The following is a 14,590-nucleotide window of genomic DNA, read 5'->3' as shown; positions in this document are numbered from 1 at the left end:
TCCTCACACATGGAGATGTAGGCTTTCCAGGTACGCTGATATGATATATCTTCGAGAAAATTTGTGCTCTCAGCCTAGTTGGAAACGCCTGCTCTCAATAGCCATGCCTTTAAAACCAGCGGTGGTAGAGCAGGATTAAGAATCTGAACTTGAGACGGCAGGTCCTCTCGTAACGAGAGTCACCATGGGGCGTCCGCCACCAGGCGCACTAGGTCTGCATACCAGGCACGTTGGGGCCAATCTGGGGCAATCAGTAAAACTGGAATTCCCTCAGCCTCCACTCTGCGGAGCAGACATGGCAACAGTTTCCGTGGAGGAAAGGTATAGATCAGCTGGTACTGACCCCACGGAGGCACCAGCATGTCTGACGCGTCTGCCCAAGGATCTCTTGTCCTGAAAACTAATCTCGGCACCTTCCGATTGAGACGGGAGGCCAGAAGATCCACATCTGGTGTCCCCCATTGCAGGCACAGTAGCCTGAACACCTCCGGATGCAACGCCCATTCTCCTGGGTCCAGCATCTGGCGACATAATACGCCTGCCAGTTCTCCACTCCCGGGTTTTAAATTGCTGACAGGGCCGGTATGTTGATCTGCCCACTGAAGGATGTGAGCGACCTCTCGTGCAGCAGCAGAGCTTCTTGTTCCTCCTTGGTGACTGACACATGCCACCGCCGTGGCATTGTCTGACTGGATCCTGATTGGACGCCCTCGAAGTCTTAAGGACCATGTGGAGAGGCATAGCCTAATCACTCTCAGTTCGAGCGCACTGATCCGCAACTTGGATTCCTCCTCCGACCAGAGGCCCTGGGTCGATTGAACTCCCATTACTCCACCCCAGCTGGTGAGGCTGGCGTCCGTTGTGATCACTGTCCAATGTAGAGGTAGGAACAACTTCCTGGACCAAAGTGTCGGGGACCTCAGCCACCAGAGCAGGGAGTCCCTGACTAACTGGATCACCTGAATCTGCCGATAACAAAGATTTGTCCCATTTTGTCAAGATCTCCTTCTGCAAGACTAGTGTGAAACTGGGCATAAGGTACTGCCCCGAAAGGAGGTCACCATGAGGCCCAGGACTCACACAGAAGCATAGCGACACCCACCTGAGGTTCATCAGCAGTTTTACCATGGCTGAGAGTCTGCAGCTTGTCTGAAGGGAGATAGACTCTCGCTTCCACGGAGTCCAGCAGTAAGCCTAGGTACTCCACGCGCGTATGATCACTGACCTTTTTTTTTTAAGGTTCCACAGCCAACCCAAATTCCTGCAGGGTCTGCATGGTGTTCGCCACATCCTGCTCCAATTCTGAGGCGGAAGATGCTCTCAGGAGGAGATAGTCTAGGTAACCTATGATCGCGATCCCGCGTGGTCGCAGCAATGCCAAAACAGGAGCCAATACCTTGGTAAAGACTAGGGGGGCTGATGCCAAGCCAAAAGGTGAAGCCACAAACTGGTCGTGGGCTTCTCCACCTGGAAGAAGAGGAGGAGAAAAAAAAAAAAAAAAAATTAAAAATAAATCGCAGAAATTTCTGATGCCGAAGGCATGGGGGTATGTGCAGGTACACATCGAGGATGTCCAAAAGACTCCAGGGAGTACCCTTGGTGGAGTGCAGCGACTACTGAGCGAACTGATTCCATTCTGAACCTCTGCACTTTTACAAAGTAATTGAGGGCTTTTAAGTCCAATATTGAACGTACGGCTTCCTTTTTGGGGGCTATAAACAGATTGGAGTCGGCACGTTTCCAGGGGTTCTACTCCAAACAGATACTATCACCCCGCGACTCAGCAGGTCCCTTACCGCCCCATTAGGGCCTCCCGGCGAGCCAGGAATACAGGTATGCTGGAGGGGAAGAATCTGTTTGGTGACCAAGAGAGGAACTCTATCTTGTAGTCGGAGGAAATCAGTTGACAGACCCATTGGTCAAACAACCGAGAGGCCCACCGGGCTGCAAACTCCCATAAAGGTGACTCACCACCCGTGTTGCGGGCGGGGGCAAACCTTCATGCGGTAGCACTTTCTCGCAGTTCCAGTGACGTTTTTGTCCTTCAGAGGTCGTCTTTTCGGGCTGATGACATTTAGCCAAAGCCCCAGGCGGACGAAAAAGCCACTGGTGAGTGGAAAAAGAGGGCCCTTGCCTACCGCGTGGCTCCTTAGCCTTAATGGCCTGTGGGAGTAGTGTACTCTTACCACCCCCGTGGCATTCTTAATAATGTCATCTAATGAGGCTCCAAAGAGCCGCTCGCCAAGGAAGGGTAAATCCGTCAGAGGCTTTTTTTTATGCCTGGTCAGCCGACCAGATTTTTAGCCAAATCAGGTGTCTCAGCACCACTACTGACACTGAAGCCCTGGATAACAGAGGGAGAGTATCCAGGGCCGCATCACAAAACGTACTTAAAGAGGGATTCCACCTAAAAAAATAAATAAATAAATAAAAAAAATATTAAAAGCCAGCAGCTATAAATACTACAGCTGCCGACTTAATAAATGGACACTCACCTGTCCCGGGTTCCAGCGATGCCGGCAGCCGAGGCCGATCGATCGGCTCTCGGCTGCTGCAGTCACCATTCTAGGTGAGGGAAACAGGAAGGGAAGCGAATCGGCTTCACTTCCCGGTTCCCTACTGCGCATGCGCGAGTCGCGCAGCGCAATAGGAATTCTCTGCGCTGTCACTGGGACACGTGTGTGTCCCAGCAGACAGCGCGGCAGGACAGGATATGACAGACTCCCACGGGAGTCTATGCCCGGAAGTGGGTGTAAATACCTGTCTTTGACTGGTATCTCCACCCCCCCTCCCCCCTGTAAGGTGCCAATTGTGACACCAGAGGGGGGGGGGAGGGTTCCGATTAGCGGAGGTTCCACTTTAGGGTGGAACCCTGCTTTAAGGCCTTGCATTAACTGGCTGCTAGTTCCACGCAGACAGGGGAAGCCTGTTGCTCCCCTAATTCGCGGTGCAAAGATTTTGCCTACTCAGCAAGTGTCTGCGACACAAGTGTGGATGCCAGTACTGGTCACATTGGTGACCCCACAACCGTAAACAAGGAACGAGCCACTGCCTTGGCCTTCCTGTCCGTGGGGTCCTTAAAGGAAGGAGTCCCCTCTACTGGGATCGTGGTTACTTTGTTTAACCTGGATACGGGGGCGTCCACGACCGGAGGAGCCGACCACTTTTTGAGGAGGCTCTCCTCAAAGGGGTAGCGCACCGCCATGTATTTGGGGACCGAAAAGGTCCGTTGCGGTCGACCCCATTCCTTGTATGACTTATTTTGATAAGTTCATAGATACGGGGTGATGATGATGGGGCATGACCGGAGGTGGATGTGAGAGGACGGCTCTTTCTCCCTCTGCCCCAGACACCTGAGAGGCTGATGGGGATATGAAAGCCAGCAGGGGATGTGTGAGAGGCATCAGGCTGTGCTAAAAATCTCTCCTAAATGCTCCTCTCTCCAACACACTCCCACTAGCCTGGACAAGCTGTGCTGATGAGAGATCCCTTCCTCCCTTGCAGGTCAGAGTACTACTAGTTCCAGCAATCACAGCGTGCATGTCAGATAAACAGCCAATAGCAGCGATCCGTGTCTCTGAGGATCATCCCGTGTGCACTGGATGCAGGTGAAAAATCTATTTTTTTTTCCTCCCCCACTCTGCTGCTTTCTCTGACTTTTTTCCCCCTTTTTTTTTTTTTCCTTGCACACTGTCAGCCTGGACTGTGTTTATCATTGATATGCTAACAGCGCTGAGCTGCTGACACACTAAGGGAACAAACCTTTATTATTGAGTGTGATATCCCCAAGAAACAGTGTTTGATAAGGAGCTGGATGATGGGACAGATATAACTGCAGTTTAAATGTATGCAGAGAGCAGAGGCTTGGAGGATTAACCCCTGCAGCACTGGATGAGAGGCAAAAGCCTGTTTTTTTTTCCATTACCACTATCTCCTGCTTATCAGCCATGCAAATTGGATCTGAGCCAAAGTGGAAGCCAAGCGGTTGCAGTTGGTAGCTTTAAGGATGATAAGCTAACAATATATAGCACCAAAACCTGATCCAGTCTGTTCTTTGGGTGTACAGGTAGCACATTGCATTACTGGTGTTTCATATCCAACGCTTAAACTTGAGACTTTTTGGAGGTAACCCCTGAGCTGTATTTCCTATTGCTAATCTTGCCATATATATGCCGCAGGTTAAATATACCAAACCTAGTAAATCCAACATGTGAGCATTGTCGTCCCCTCTATTACCCTGGACTTATTGGATATCATTTCCATCCTATTCTCAGTACATCTAACAAAACGCATGTTGATAAAAAGAGAAATTTTACTTCTCTCCCCACTATCTCCCGTCATAGATTTTGGAAACTTGACTGTGAAGAGTAATCCTCTTGAACTGTGGTGGATCACCTTTCTCCCCTCTCCACCTTGGAAATTTTTTTTTTTTTTTTTTGTTTACTGGTTCAGCGTATTACGTTATTTAGGTGGCAGGCTTTAGGGGACAGCGGAGGAGGGGAAAAAGGGGGATTGCGATAAATATTTTTCGGGAATTAAACCACCCGACTATATGCTACTATGCCATCGCAGCGCACTACAAAAGTAAGCCAGGCAGCAGCAGCTAAACTGGGGAAATTTGCGTACACAGACCGGGGCCCCTGCTCCCATCACAAGAAAGTCAGGGACATGGACAGGCAACTCATGTGAAGGCAGTGCATCCCTCTGCAGGAAACCCTTTGGGGGAGAGGATGGAGGATGCTCAAAAGCGGTCATCATCACCAACTAAAATGGTAGCTTTGGGGGAAGCAGAACCATCATTGAGGGAAGTACTGAACGCAATTAACTCTTCTAAAACTTCCATAAATGAAATGTCTACCCAGCTTCAAACTATTCAGGAAGACATGTCCCTCGTTAGGCACGACATGCAAAAAGTATGCGAAAGGACTACCGCCCTCGAGGGGAGGGTCAGCCTATTAGAGGACGACATGAATCCTCTTAAATGGGAGATGAGGACTATAAGGGAACAAATGGCTAACTACCAGATAAAGATCGATGAAATTGAGAACAGGATGCGAAGGAAGAACTTGAGGATAGTGGGACTCCCAGAACGTAGTGAGGGTACAGATCCCACCACATTTTTGGAAAAATGCTTTAAAGACTTATTTGGAGAACAGTTCTTCTCTTTCCAGTGCGTAAAAGGGTGAGCTCATAGGACCCTCTCTAGACCTCCCCAATCAGGAGCCCCTCCTAGACCCTTATTGGTAAAACTTCTTTACTATAAAGATAAAGTAACTATATTAAATAAAGCCAGAGAAATGGGTAATATTCTTCACAATGGCAATAGGATCTCTATGTACCCAGATTTCTCACCTGATCTGCAAAAAAGAAGGGCTAAGTTTGGAGAAGTCAAACGCAAATTGCAACGATTAAAATTGAACTATGCACTGCTATACCCAGCAAGACTTTGCATAAACACCCCGAGGGGGACTGTGTTTTTCGATACCCCGGAGGGAGTGGAGAACTGGATAGTAACCTATAGTGGGAGACTGTAGACCAATCTGACTATATTGCCCTGGACTTATATTAGCAATATGATTTTGTTTAAGACACAAACCACTACACTGTTGAATAATTTAGGGAGAGAGGAGGGTGTTGGTGGTGGAAAGGGGGAGGGAATAACGAGCACACCACCCCATGTTTCTAAGGGGTGGAGCGAAGAGTTCTCTCTATTTGTGTTGTCTGTTTTGTTACGTTTGTCTTGTCTTGTTTGTTTATTAAATGTGGGTTGTATGGTTTTCTGAGGGGGGGTGGGATAGGGAGGGAAGAGTTTGAGAATACAAGTTTAAAGTTGATAACACTTAAATTGATAGATGAATGTAAAGGTCACATTAGGAAGCCCCAAAATAGGCCCAGTGGGCAGGTGAATGGTGTGCATGGGTGTATGAGATGGAACAAAAAAGACTGTGTGAACACAATTATAGGCATGAGAGGAGGTACGGATGTATGGGATGGAATGAGGGGTGGGTCTGGCACGAAAGTTTGTTTGATTTAAATCACAGGTATGAGAAGACACTATGGAGTCACTAAAAATGATACGAGAAAACTATATACATTTGAAAAGGCACTTGTTAGATTCACTAAAAAATTTAACTATGATGGTTATGCGCACTCAGGTTAAAAAATGTATTTTGTGCTCATGGAATGTCCGGGGAATGGGAAATACAGAGAAAAAAAAGCAGCAGTCCTCCTGATTGCAAAGACATACGAGGTGGCTATCCTTTGTTTGCAGGAGATACATCTTACTAAAATCTCTATTCCCCAATTGAGATGGAGGAACTACAGCACACAGTTCCATTCAGTACACCCCTCCTATTCTAGGAGAGTGAGTATATTTGTTAGATCAGGGGCGACTTTCTCTTGTATGCAGGCTAAGGTGGATGAATATGGGAGATTCATTTTTTTATTTTGCAAGATTGAGAACAGAGTCTGTGTATTGGCAAATGTGTACCTCCCTCCACCCTTTAAAGTTTCAATCCCTTGTGAGCTTGCGGAGTTTGTTGTGGATAAGCCGAGAGTGCCGGTGATAGTAACGGGGGACTTAAATATGGTAATGGACCGGAGACTAGATAGTGTTCCCGGGGACACTAACGGGTGGTGTCACGGATAGCCGGCTCCCTGATTTTTTAGGGGAGACAGGATTGTGGGACATCTGGAGAATACGGAACCCGGAGGCCCGACAATACTCGTGCTTCTCCAGGACACATTCAACACTCTCCAGGATCGACCTAGTGCTGGGAAATGACGAAATGATGTCTATCATAAAGAATGTGAACTACAGACCAAGGGGTCTGTCAGATCATTCCCCAGTGACAATATCACTAGAGCTAGGCGAGTGTAACCATCCTGGGGAGTGGAGGATAAACCCATTTTGGATCGAACTGATGGAGGATCCGAACGAGATATTGGCATCAATGGGGGAAGTTTGAATAGAGGTACCGCCTCAGAAGGAATAGTGTGGGACACTCTGAAGGCTTTCCTAAGAGGCATAATGATCCAACATATCTCAAAAAATTAAAAAACAGACTAAGGACTGGGAGAGACTAATAGGGGAGAGGGTAACTACAGCAGAGGAACAGTATATCAATGACCCAACACCGGATAAACTTAGGAAATGGATAGAGGAACAAAATTATCGATTAATGACTCTTAGAAAAATAGAGAATAAACATCTCTTCCAGAAACAATTTGCCTTTGGAGAGGGGGGAAAGTGCAGGACGTATGCTGGCACAATTAGTCAGGGTGAACTCCCCCCCCCATCCGTTATACCCACGATAACTATAGGAGATGAAAGGGTATCCTCATATACTCCAGAAATAGTGGGCAAGTTTAAAGAATATTATGAGGACTTGTATAGATGACAACAGGAGGAAATGGGGGATGAAATGGACAGCTTTTTCAGGGATCTGAATTTCCCCTGTCTTGATGAAACAGATAGAACTGAGTTTGATAGACCTATAACGATAGAGGAAATAGAAAGGGTCACTATGGAGATGGCGCAACAGAAATCCCTGGGCCCAGACGAACTCCCGACCGAGATATATTGGCAGTATGGGAAGGTATTGCTTCCCGAGCTGTTGAGGGTATTGAATTGGTCATTAATGAGGGGAGAGCTCCCCTCATCGATGATGGAATCCACCATAATCACTATACACAAGGAAGGTAAAGACCCACTTGATCCTGCCTCATATAGGCCTATCGCTTTATTAAACACTGACATAAAAATACTGGCAACGGTCTTGGCGGCTAGGGTGAACAAGGTTATACTGAAACTCATCCACCCTGATCAATCAGGTTTTATACCCGGAAGAACTACTAGCACAAATATAAGGAGGGTATACTTGAATCTTCAGGTCCCTACGGATGAGAGTGGAGAGAGGGCTATTTTGTCTTTAGATGCCAAGGCCTTTGATAGTCTTGAGTGGCAGTATCTCTGGAGAGTTATGGAGACGGCCCAATTTGGAACGGTTTCATGAAATGGGTAAAAATGCTTTATAGGGCACCAGAAGCCAGAGTAAAGGTGAATAATGAAAAGTCTGATTAAATTTAGACTGGGGAGGGGGACAAGACAAGGGTGTCCCTTGTCACCCCTCCTCTTTGCCATTGCAATTGAACCTCTGGCCATTGCCCTGCGGTCTTCTGCTCAGGTGAAGGGTCTTAGAAGGGGAGACTTGGAAGAAAAAGTGGCATTATACGCGGATGACCTACTGTTATTCCTTGGCTATACACAGGATTCCCTTCAGAAAGCTATGATTATTAACAAATTTGGCCAAATTTCCGGACTTAAGATAAATTGGGAAAAATCTAACCTTCTGCCAGTAGATCCTCTGGGAAGCCCCTTGCCTGAGGAGGTGACCCAGATCCAAGTAAGCAAGTAAATTTAAATACCTAGGAATAAAACATATCCAGAGACCCTCAACAGTACACTGCAGATAATATAATTCCGTTACTGAATAAATTTAGGAGGAAGACAAAAGTGTGGAAACGCCTGCCATTATCTGTGGCAGGTCGCTGTAATTTAATGAAAATGACATGGATGCCACAGCTTCTCTATGTACTGCATAACTCCCCAATTTGGTTATATAAAATGTGGTTTTAAAAGATAGACATGGTGTTCAGGGAACTGATTTGGAAGGGTGGGTCGGCAAGAATTCGATTGAGTACTCTGCAGTTACAAAAACAGGAAGGAGGAGTAGCACTCCCACACCCCTTTAGCTACTTCCTCCTGACACAACTCAAGTATATGGGGGGGGGGGGGGTGTAATTTAGAAGGGGGAGAGGCAGGGAGAAAAATGCTCCTACAAAATACAACACATGACTCAATAGTGGAAGCTCTGGAGGCAGGATTCTTTCTATTAGGACTCCCTACTTTGAGTTTAATGACGAGAGTGTGGGACACAGCGAAGGCCATAATAAAATAGAGGATTTAATGAGTATACCCCCTTATTGAAGAATAGTAAATTGGGAGAACTGCAGAAGATGGGGACAGTAAGAGAATGGGAGAGATGTGGAATAAAATTTATTGCTCAGCTATACCAAGATGGTGCCCTGAAAACCATTCAGGAACTGAGAGATTATTTTGCTCTACCAAATAAATCCTTCTATAAGTATTTGCAGGTCAGGCACGCACTGGAGGAGCAGTTTAGAGGGAGGACCTTAGAATGGAGCGCAATCCCAGTTCTTCAAAAAATAATTAATGCAGAAACAGGAAAAGGTTTAATTTCGAAAATATACCCACATATAAACAAGGGGAGAATGGGAGGGATAGAGACCCCTATGTACAAGAGGAAGTGGGAAAAAGATGTGGGAGATATCTCTGAAATACAATGGAATCGAATTCTTGAACTGGCTCCGTTGGTATCACTCTCTCCCTCTCAGAGGATGTCACATCTGTTATTATATAGAACCTATTATACTCCTCGTAAACTTTTTCAATTTGGCCGATGGCCGGAAGCAAGCTGCCCCCGGTGCGGGGACATGAAGGGAGACACGATTCATATGTTTTGGAGATGCCAGAAGTTGATCCGCTACTGGACGGAGGTGACAAGAACCATTGATCGGGTTTTTGGAACCTCCACCAGGATGGAGGCAAAGTACTGTCTCCTGGGATTAGTTGAGGGAGTTGGAAACCCGGGAAGCAGATGGACGGCGGTCCTGAGATGCCTATTTCAGGCAAGGAAATTGATTGCCCTAAGATGGTTGTCCGTGTCGCCTCCGTCCGGTAGAGAATGGATAAATAGCATGTATGTGGTAATTCTTAAAGAGAAAGCATTATATATAAAACAAGGGACTTTAAAAGGGAAGTAAACCCTTCCAAACAACTTGGACCTATAGGTAAGCCTAGATTAAGGCTTACCTGTAGGTCCAAGCAATATCTCCTAAACCTATATGGTTTAGGAGATATTTGCCCGAAAATGGGCACCGCTGTCTACGGCGCATGCGCCGTAGACAGCGGCGCGCAGGCGCACTAAATGCGGCAAATCCAAGAATGGATTTGCCAAATTTGTCGACTCCCGTGCGCATGCGCGGGAGTGACGTCATCGCGGCTTCGCCGTATGACAGCAACGGAGCTGCGAGGCGCGACTCCCGTGCGCATGCGCGGGAGTGACGTCATCGCGGTTGCGCCGCTGTCATTGGTCGGAGCTGCGAGACGCCACCAGCAAGATTGACGCGGCGGACTACAGGGATCAGCGGCGACTTCGCTGGCTCCTGTGTCAGGTAAGTGACACATAATGAGCTACTATGCGATGCATAGTAGTCCATTATGCTTTACCTTTGCAGGCAAAAAAAGAGAAAGTAAACCCATCAGGGTTTACTTCCTCTTTAAAGAAATATGATAAGATGTGGAAACCTTGGTGAGATGCCAGAGGGATTGATATGTGAATAATAATAATAGAGTGAAAAATAAACATTTTAACCATGAAAAGTGACCCAATAAGAATTAAAGTAAGAGGACAAATGAAGAGGGTGGAAGTGTGCGAGAATGGGGGATGGGAGGGAAGATTGATAGAGTGGGAATCTAAAGTATATGGAACACCAGCCAGCATGGCACTCATGATACCAATCCCCTCTTAGGTCACCCAAGATATGAATCATCCTTTTTTTATATTTTTTTTATCCGATAAGGGGATGGGAGGGGGGGCGACTAAGGGGGGATGTTCAATTTTGATGTATTTTGGAAACAAAATAAATATCTTAATAAAGAAATAAAGTTTAAAAAAAAAATAGATACGGAAACACCTTAGGTGTACGGGCTGGCTTAGGGGACCCAAAAAGGGACCTCTACATCAGCAGAAGGATCTGCTGGCCCCTTGAATTTTCATGTTATCACGCACAGCTGTGATAAGTGCTCCAACAAACGCTTTATCGCGCATGGACCTGGACAGGGAATCATCCTCACCGTCTGAAGGGTCCTGGTCAGCGCCGTCTGAAATGACAGAACAGGGGTCACCAGCAGGGCCCGAGTCTGCGTCAGAGCTCTCCCCCGACAGGGGGGGGGGGGCATTTTTTACCACCTTTGCACCCACGCACCACCTCCATCTCCATCTCTTGGCAACGAACGTATTAAGGATAGCCGACAAAGTGTCCAGAGGCACTGCACTGTCTGCAGGCGAACTGGTTGCAATTGTCTGGATTTCAGGGGAAGAAACACCCGTTTCTGAAGCCCTGCTGACCCTATCCTGTCTGCCACCTGTTGGGGACTTAGGACAGTGATGGTCCCACCCTCCCAACTGCTGCAGGCTGAGGGGTCCCCACCGCCGGACTCACCATCCTGACAGTTCTGGGCCATCCAGATAGGTGTGCCTGTGTCAGATGCATAACAGACAAAACCGTGCCGTGCTGAGCTCCCCTGTATAGCCCTGAAGCTGAAAAATGTGTTCAGGCTTCAACAAAATGGCCGCTGAGCGTCCAGTATAAAATCACAGGGAAAATGGCGACAGAGCATGCTGCTCCCTGGTCAAACCAAAAATGGCCTAACACTGTATACAATGAAGGACAGTGAAAAAAAGAGGCAGAGAAATGGCGGTAAATAGTACTACAGTGATCTGCAGGCACAGCCTTCAGAAACGCAGGGGGGAGACCTACAGACAACAAGGGCACAGCTACCCAGCGCAGTCCCCTCCCCATAGGGACAAAGAAGAGAGGGAGGTGAGGGACCCCCCAATCGACCTCTCAGAGAACGCCCAACAGACCCACTCTCCGATCAGTATGGGGTGGCTGCTGGCCCAGCACACTGACACAGACATCAGTAGCCTGGTCATATGTGATCCCCAGGGCATTACGCCCACCGGCTGCCCCTGGAGCTGGGGGCATGTTGTGGCCGACACAGCTTGAAGCTCTGATCTGCACACACTCGCTAGCCAGGCTGGGTAGACTACAAGGATAAGGGTATCCAGCCCGTCACCCAGCCGGCTGTTGATGGCAGATCGATGGGCCCGCAGGGTTCCTAGGTCCTTCACTAGGCAGAAAAAAAAAACTGAGGCTGCAGGAGCAGGCTGGGGGGTTGTTACCTAAGGGACCGCCCCTCAGGCAGAACTAGAAAGTTCTAGTTTTGTTACAACATATTAACATGTTCTGCCTAGTCCTCTCCTGAAGGTGGCGTAACAACCCGATGGTACAAGAAAGGAGCTGTGTCAGTCGTTGAACGTAAGAGAAATATGTACAGTCACTGTACTATTGACACTGGCTAGAAAGGGGGCGATTAAAGGGTTAACCGCGTGTAGCTGTTTTTCAGTACACAGTGTGAGGGGCTTTTACTAGGGAAAGACATGGAACCTCGTCCCTGCTTTGCAGGAATACAGGATTCATGCCTTCCCTACTGACAGAACAGCAATATATCTCGTTTCTGCCGCTGTACTGAAGGATCAGCGGGTGCTGGCTGACAGAGTCCACGGTACCCCTTGATCATGTCCTGCTGCAAAATTATACAGCGGGAGCGAGCCATCGGCACGCATTCGTGCCCGCTACCTGGGAGTGCATGTTCAGAGAGATAGATTATATATATATATATATATATATATATATATATATATATATATATATATATATATATATATATATATATATATATATATATATATATATATATATATATATATATATATACATACACATACACACACCTGATCCTACACACAGCAGCCACCCTGTAGCAGTAAGGTCTCATGCACACTGAATGTTTTTGGACCTTTTTACAGCTGCTGTTTCTGGCTTCAGACATTTTTTTTTTTCTACAGTCAAACTCTCCAGCATGTCATCCTTATGTGTCCATGCACACATAGGCCATTAGCAATCATTTTTGGCTGGGGCGTTTTCAGGCAAAAAAAATAAAAAAATCTAGTGGGTTCCAAGAGGTGCTTTTCAGCTGTAAAAATAATAACAAAAAAACGCAGATAAACTCTCAAAAACATGGCTCACCAGCTTTTAAAGTTTTTTGACCCAAAAAAATTTTTTTTTGCAAAAACTTTGAAAAACTCACTGCAAAGCTAGTGCAGTTGTTTATAATGTTAATAAAACGTCCTGTGTGCATGAGGCCTAAAACGTGTTCAATGTTTAACTTGTTTTTTTAAACAGTACTCCGGGAGGGTGATCAGGGATTTTTTTGCTTAACACCGATTATTAGATCGACTTTTTTCAACTAGACTAGGGGGGGGGGGGGGGGAGAGGAGGAAATCAATCCCATACCCACAGTCGATTGAGGAAGGCAAAAAAAAATAAAAAATGTATATATATATATATATATATATATATATATATATATATATATATCCCCGCAATAAAGCGTGACCCAATTTGCTACAGCAGGGAACAAATTCCTTCCTGATACCCTAATAGACAATCTGATATTGCATGGATCAACTTTACCTATAAATATTAGTATCCAGTTATATTATGTACATAATACGTAAAGAATGCAAGCCTTTTATAAAGCAATCTACTGAGCTGGCCAGAAGCAGATCTTGAGGGAGTCCCATTCAACATTCTTACAGCTCTTACTGTAAAGAAGCCTTTCCATATTTGGAGATTAAATCTCTTTTCCTTTAGACATTCCAAGCTGTTGAGTGCTCTCCCTTCTCCCCTGCAGCAGCTGTGGACCAACATAGACCAGACCGGAGAAGGCTGAAAATAGGTAAATAAATCTTTCTTAAACAGGCTAGCCAACATGGGTTTAGGAGGGTGGAGGAAACATTTTATGACTACTAAATGTGTGGCAGTACACAGAAGGTGCCCACCTGCAATGAAATGCAGTATAAGGTGAGTGCAGCACTGACAAGAAAATCAGAGCGGGAATGTACACTCTGAGGATGTAAAGCAGAAGTATATGAACTGGCTACAACGTGATATAGTATTGAACTAATACAGTCTACTATAGCAAAGTTGAAATGTGTTGCATTTTCTTGCTTGTGTGTCGCTTTACCTGTTTAAACTGTGGCGCAGGTAAATACATCGGAGTAGTGTTATTGCTGCTGTAAGGTACAACGTGCCAGAAATTTGCAAGCTTTTTTACAGTGGGCATCCATACCTAGAATAAATAGCAAGAGCAGCATTAGCCACATTGACATATTTCAAATGCATTTTAACTGCAGCATAACATTCATACAATTCCTAATTTAATGCAGCATCACAATTATACTTTTTCATAGAAAAGCTACTGTAAGAAAAACTTCTGTTCCCTTTGCTTTCTGTGACAAAAACACGGGTCAGACCACTGCCCACTTTCACCAACTTGTGACAACTGGCCGGTCAGCTCAAACCATGCTGTCACAAAATATTTTTCAGCTTACAGGACCAAAATTTAAGTGTCAGCAGTCAAAAGCGATTGTCACAGGGTTTAGTTAAAGCGAAGTTCCATCCATTTAGCTCATTAGGACTTTACTTTGCAGGTCAGAAGAAGCATTCACATTGCGAAACATGTAGTTTGCTTTTGTATATCATTAAATGATTGTAGGATTTTATCTCTGCAAATGCCATGCATCGACTGTACACTCGAGAGATTTAGCTAGCTGCTTGCATTTTATTTGCAACATTGTAATGCTTGTTCTTTGTATTA

General features: G+C 46.1%; 1 protein-coding gene across 2 annotated transcripts in view; it reads right to left on the bottom strand.

Annotated features, from left to right (window-relative positions):
• The window catches only part of TIMM44 (translocase of inner mitochondrial membrane 44), a 578,487-nt gene that overhangs the window by 562,672 nt on the left and 1,225 nt on the right, over positions 1-14,590 (bottom strand). The window contains exons 3-4 of one of the 2 annotated variants that reach the window (XM_077475767.1): positions 13,958-14,062; positions 13,537-13,659 (exon numbers count right to left, since the gene is read on the bottom strand). In XM_077475767.1, coding sequence (XP_077331893.1) covers positions 13,537-13,659; positions 13,958-14,062 — 228 coding nt within the window. The remainder of the gene's footprint in view (positions 1-13,536; positions 13,660-13,957; positions 14,063-14,590) is intronic. The other variant, XM_077475768.1, reaches the window with a different exon arrangement.

Source organism: Lithobates pipiens, unplaced genomic scaffold, assembly GCF_037356315.1.
Source record: "Lithobates pipiens isolate NorthernLeopardFrog02 unplaced genomic scaffold, aLitPip1_a1.2 Scaffold_13, whole genome shotgun sequence".
NCBI classification, from domain to species: Eukaryota; Metazoa; Chordata; class Amphibia; order Anura; family Ranidae; genus Lithobates; species Lithobates pipiens.
This window is presented reverse-complemented; position numbering and strand designations above follow the sequence as displayed.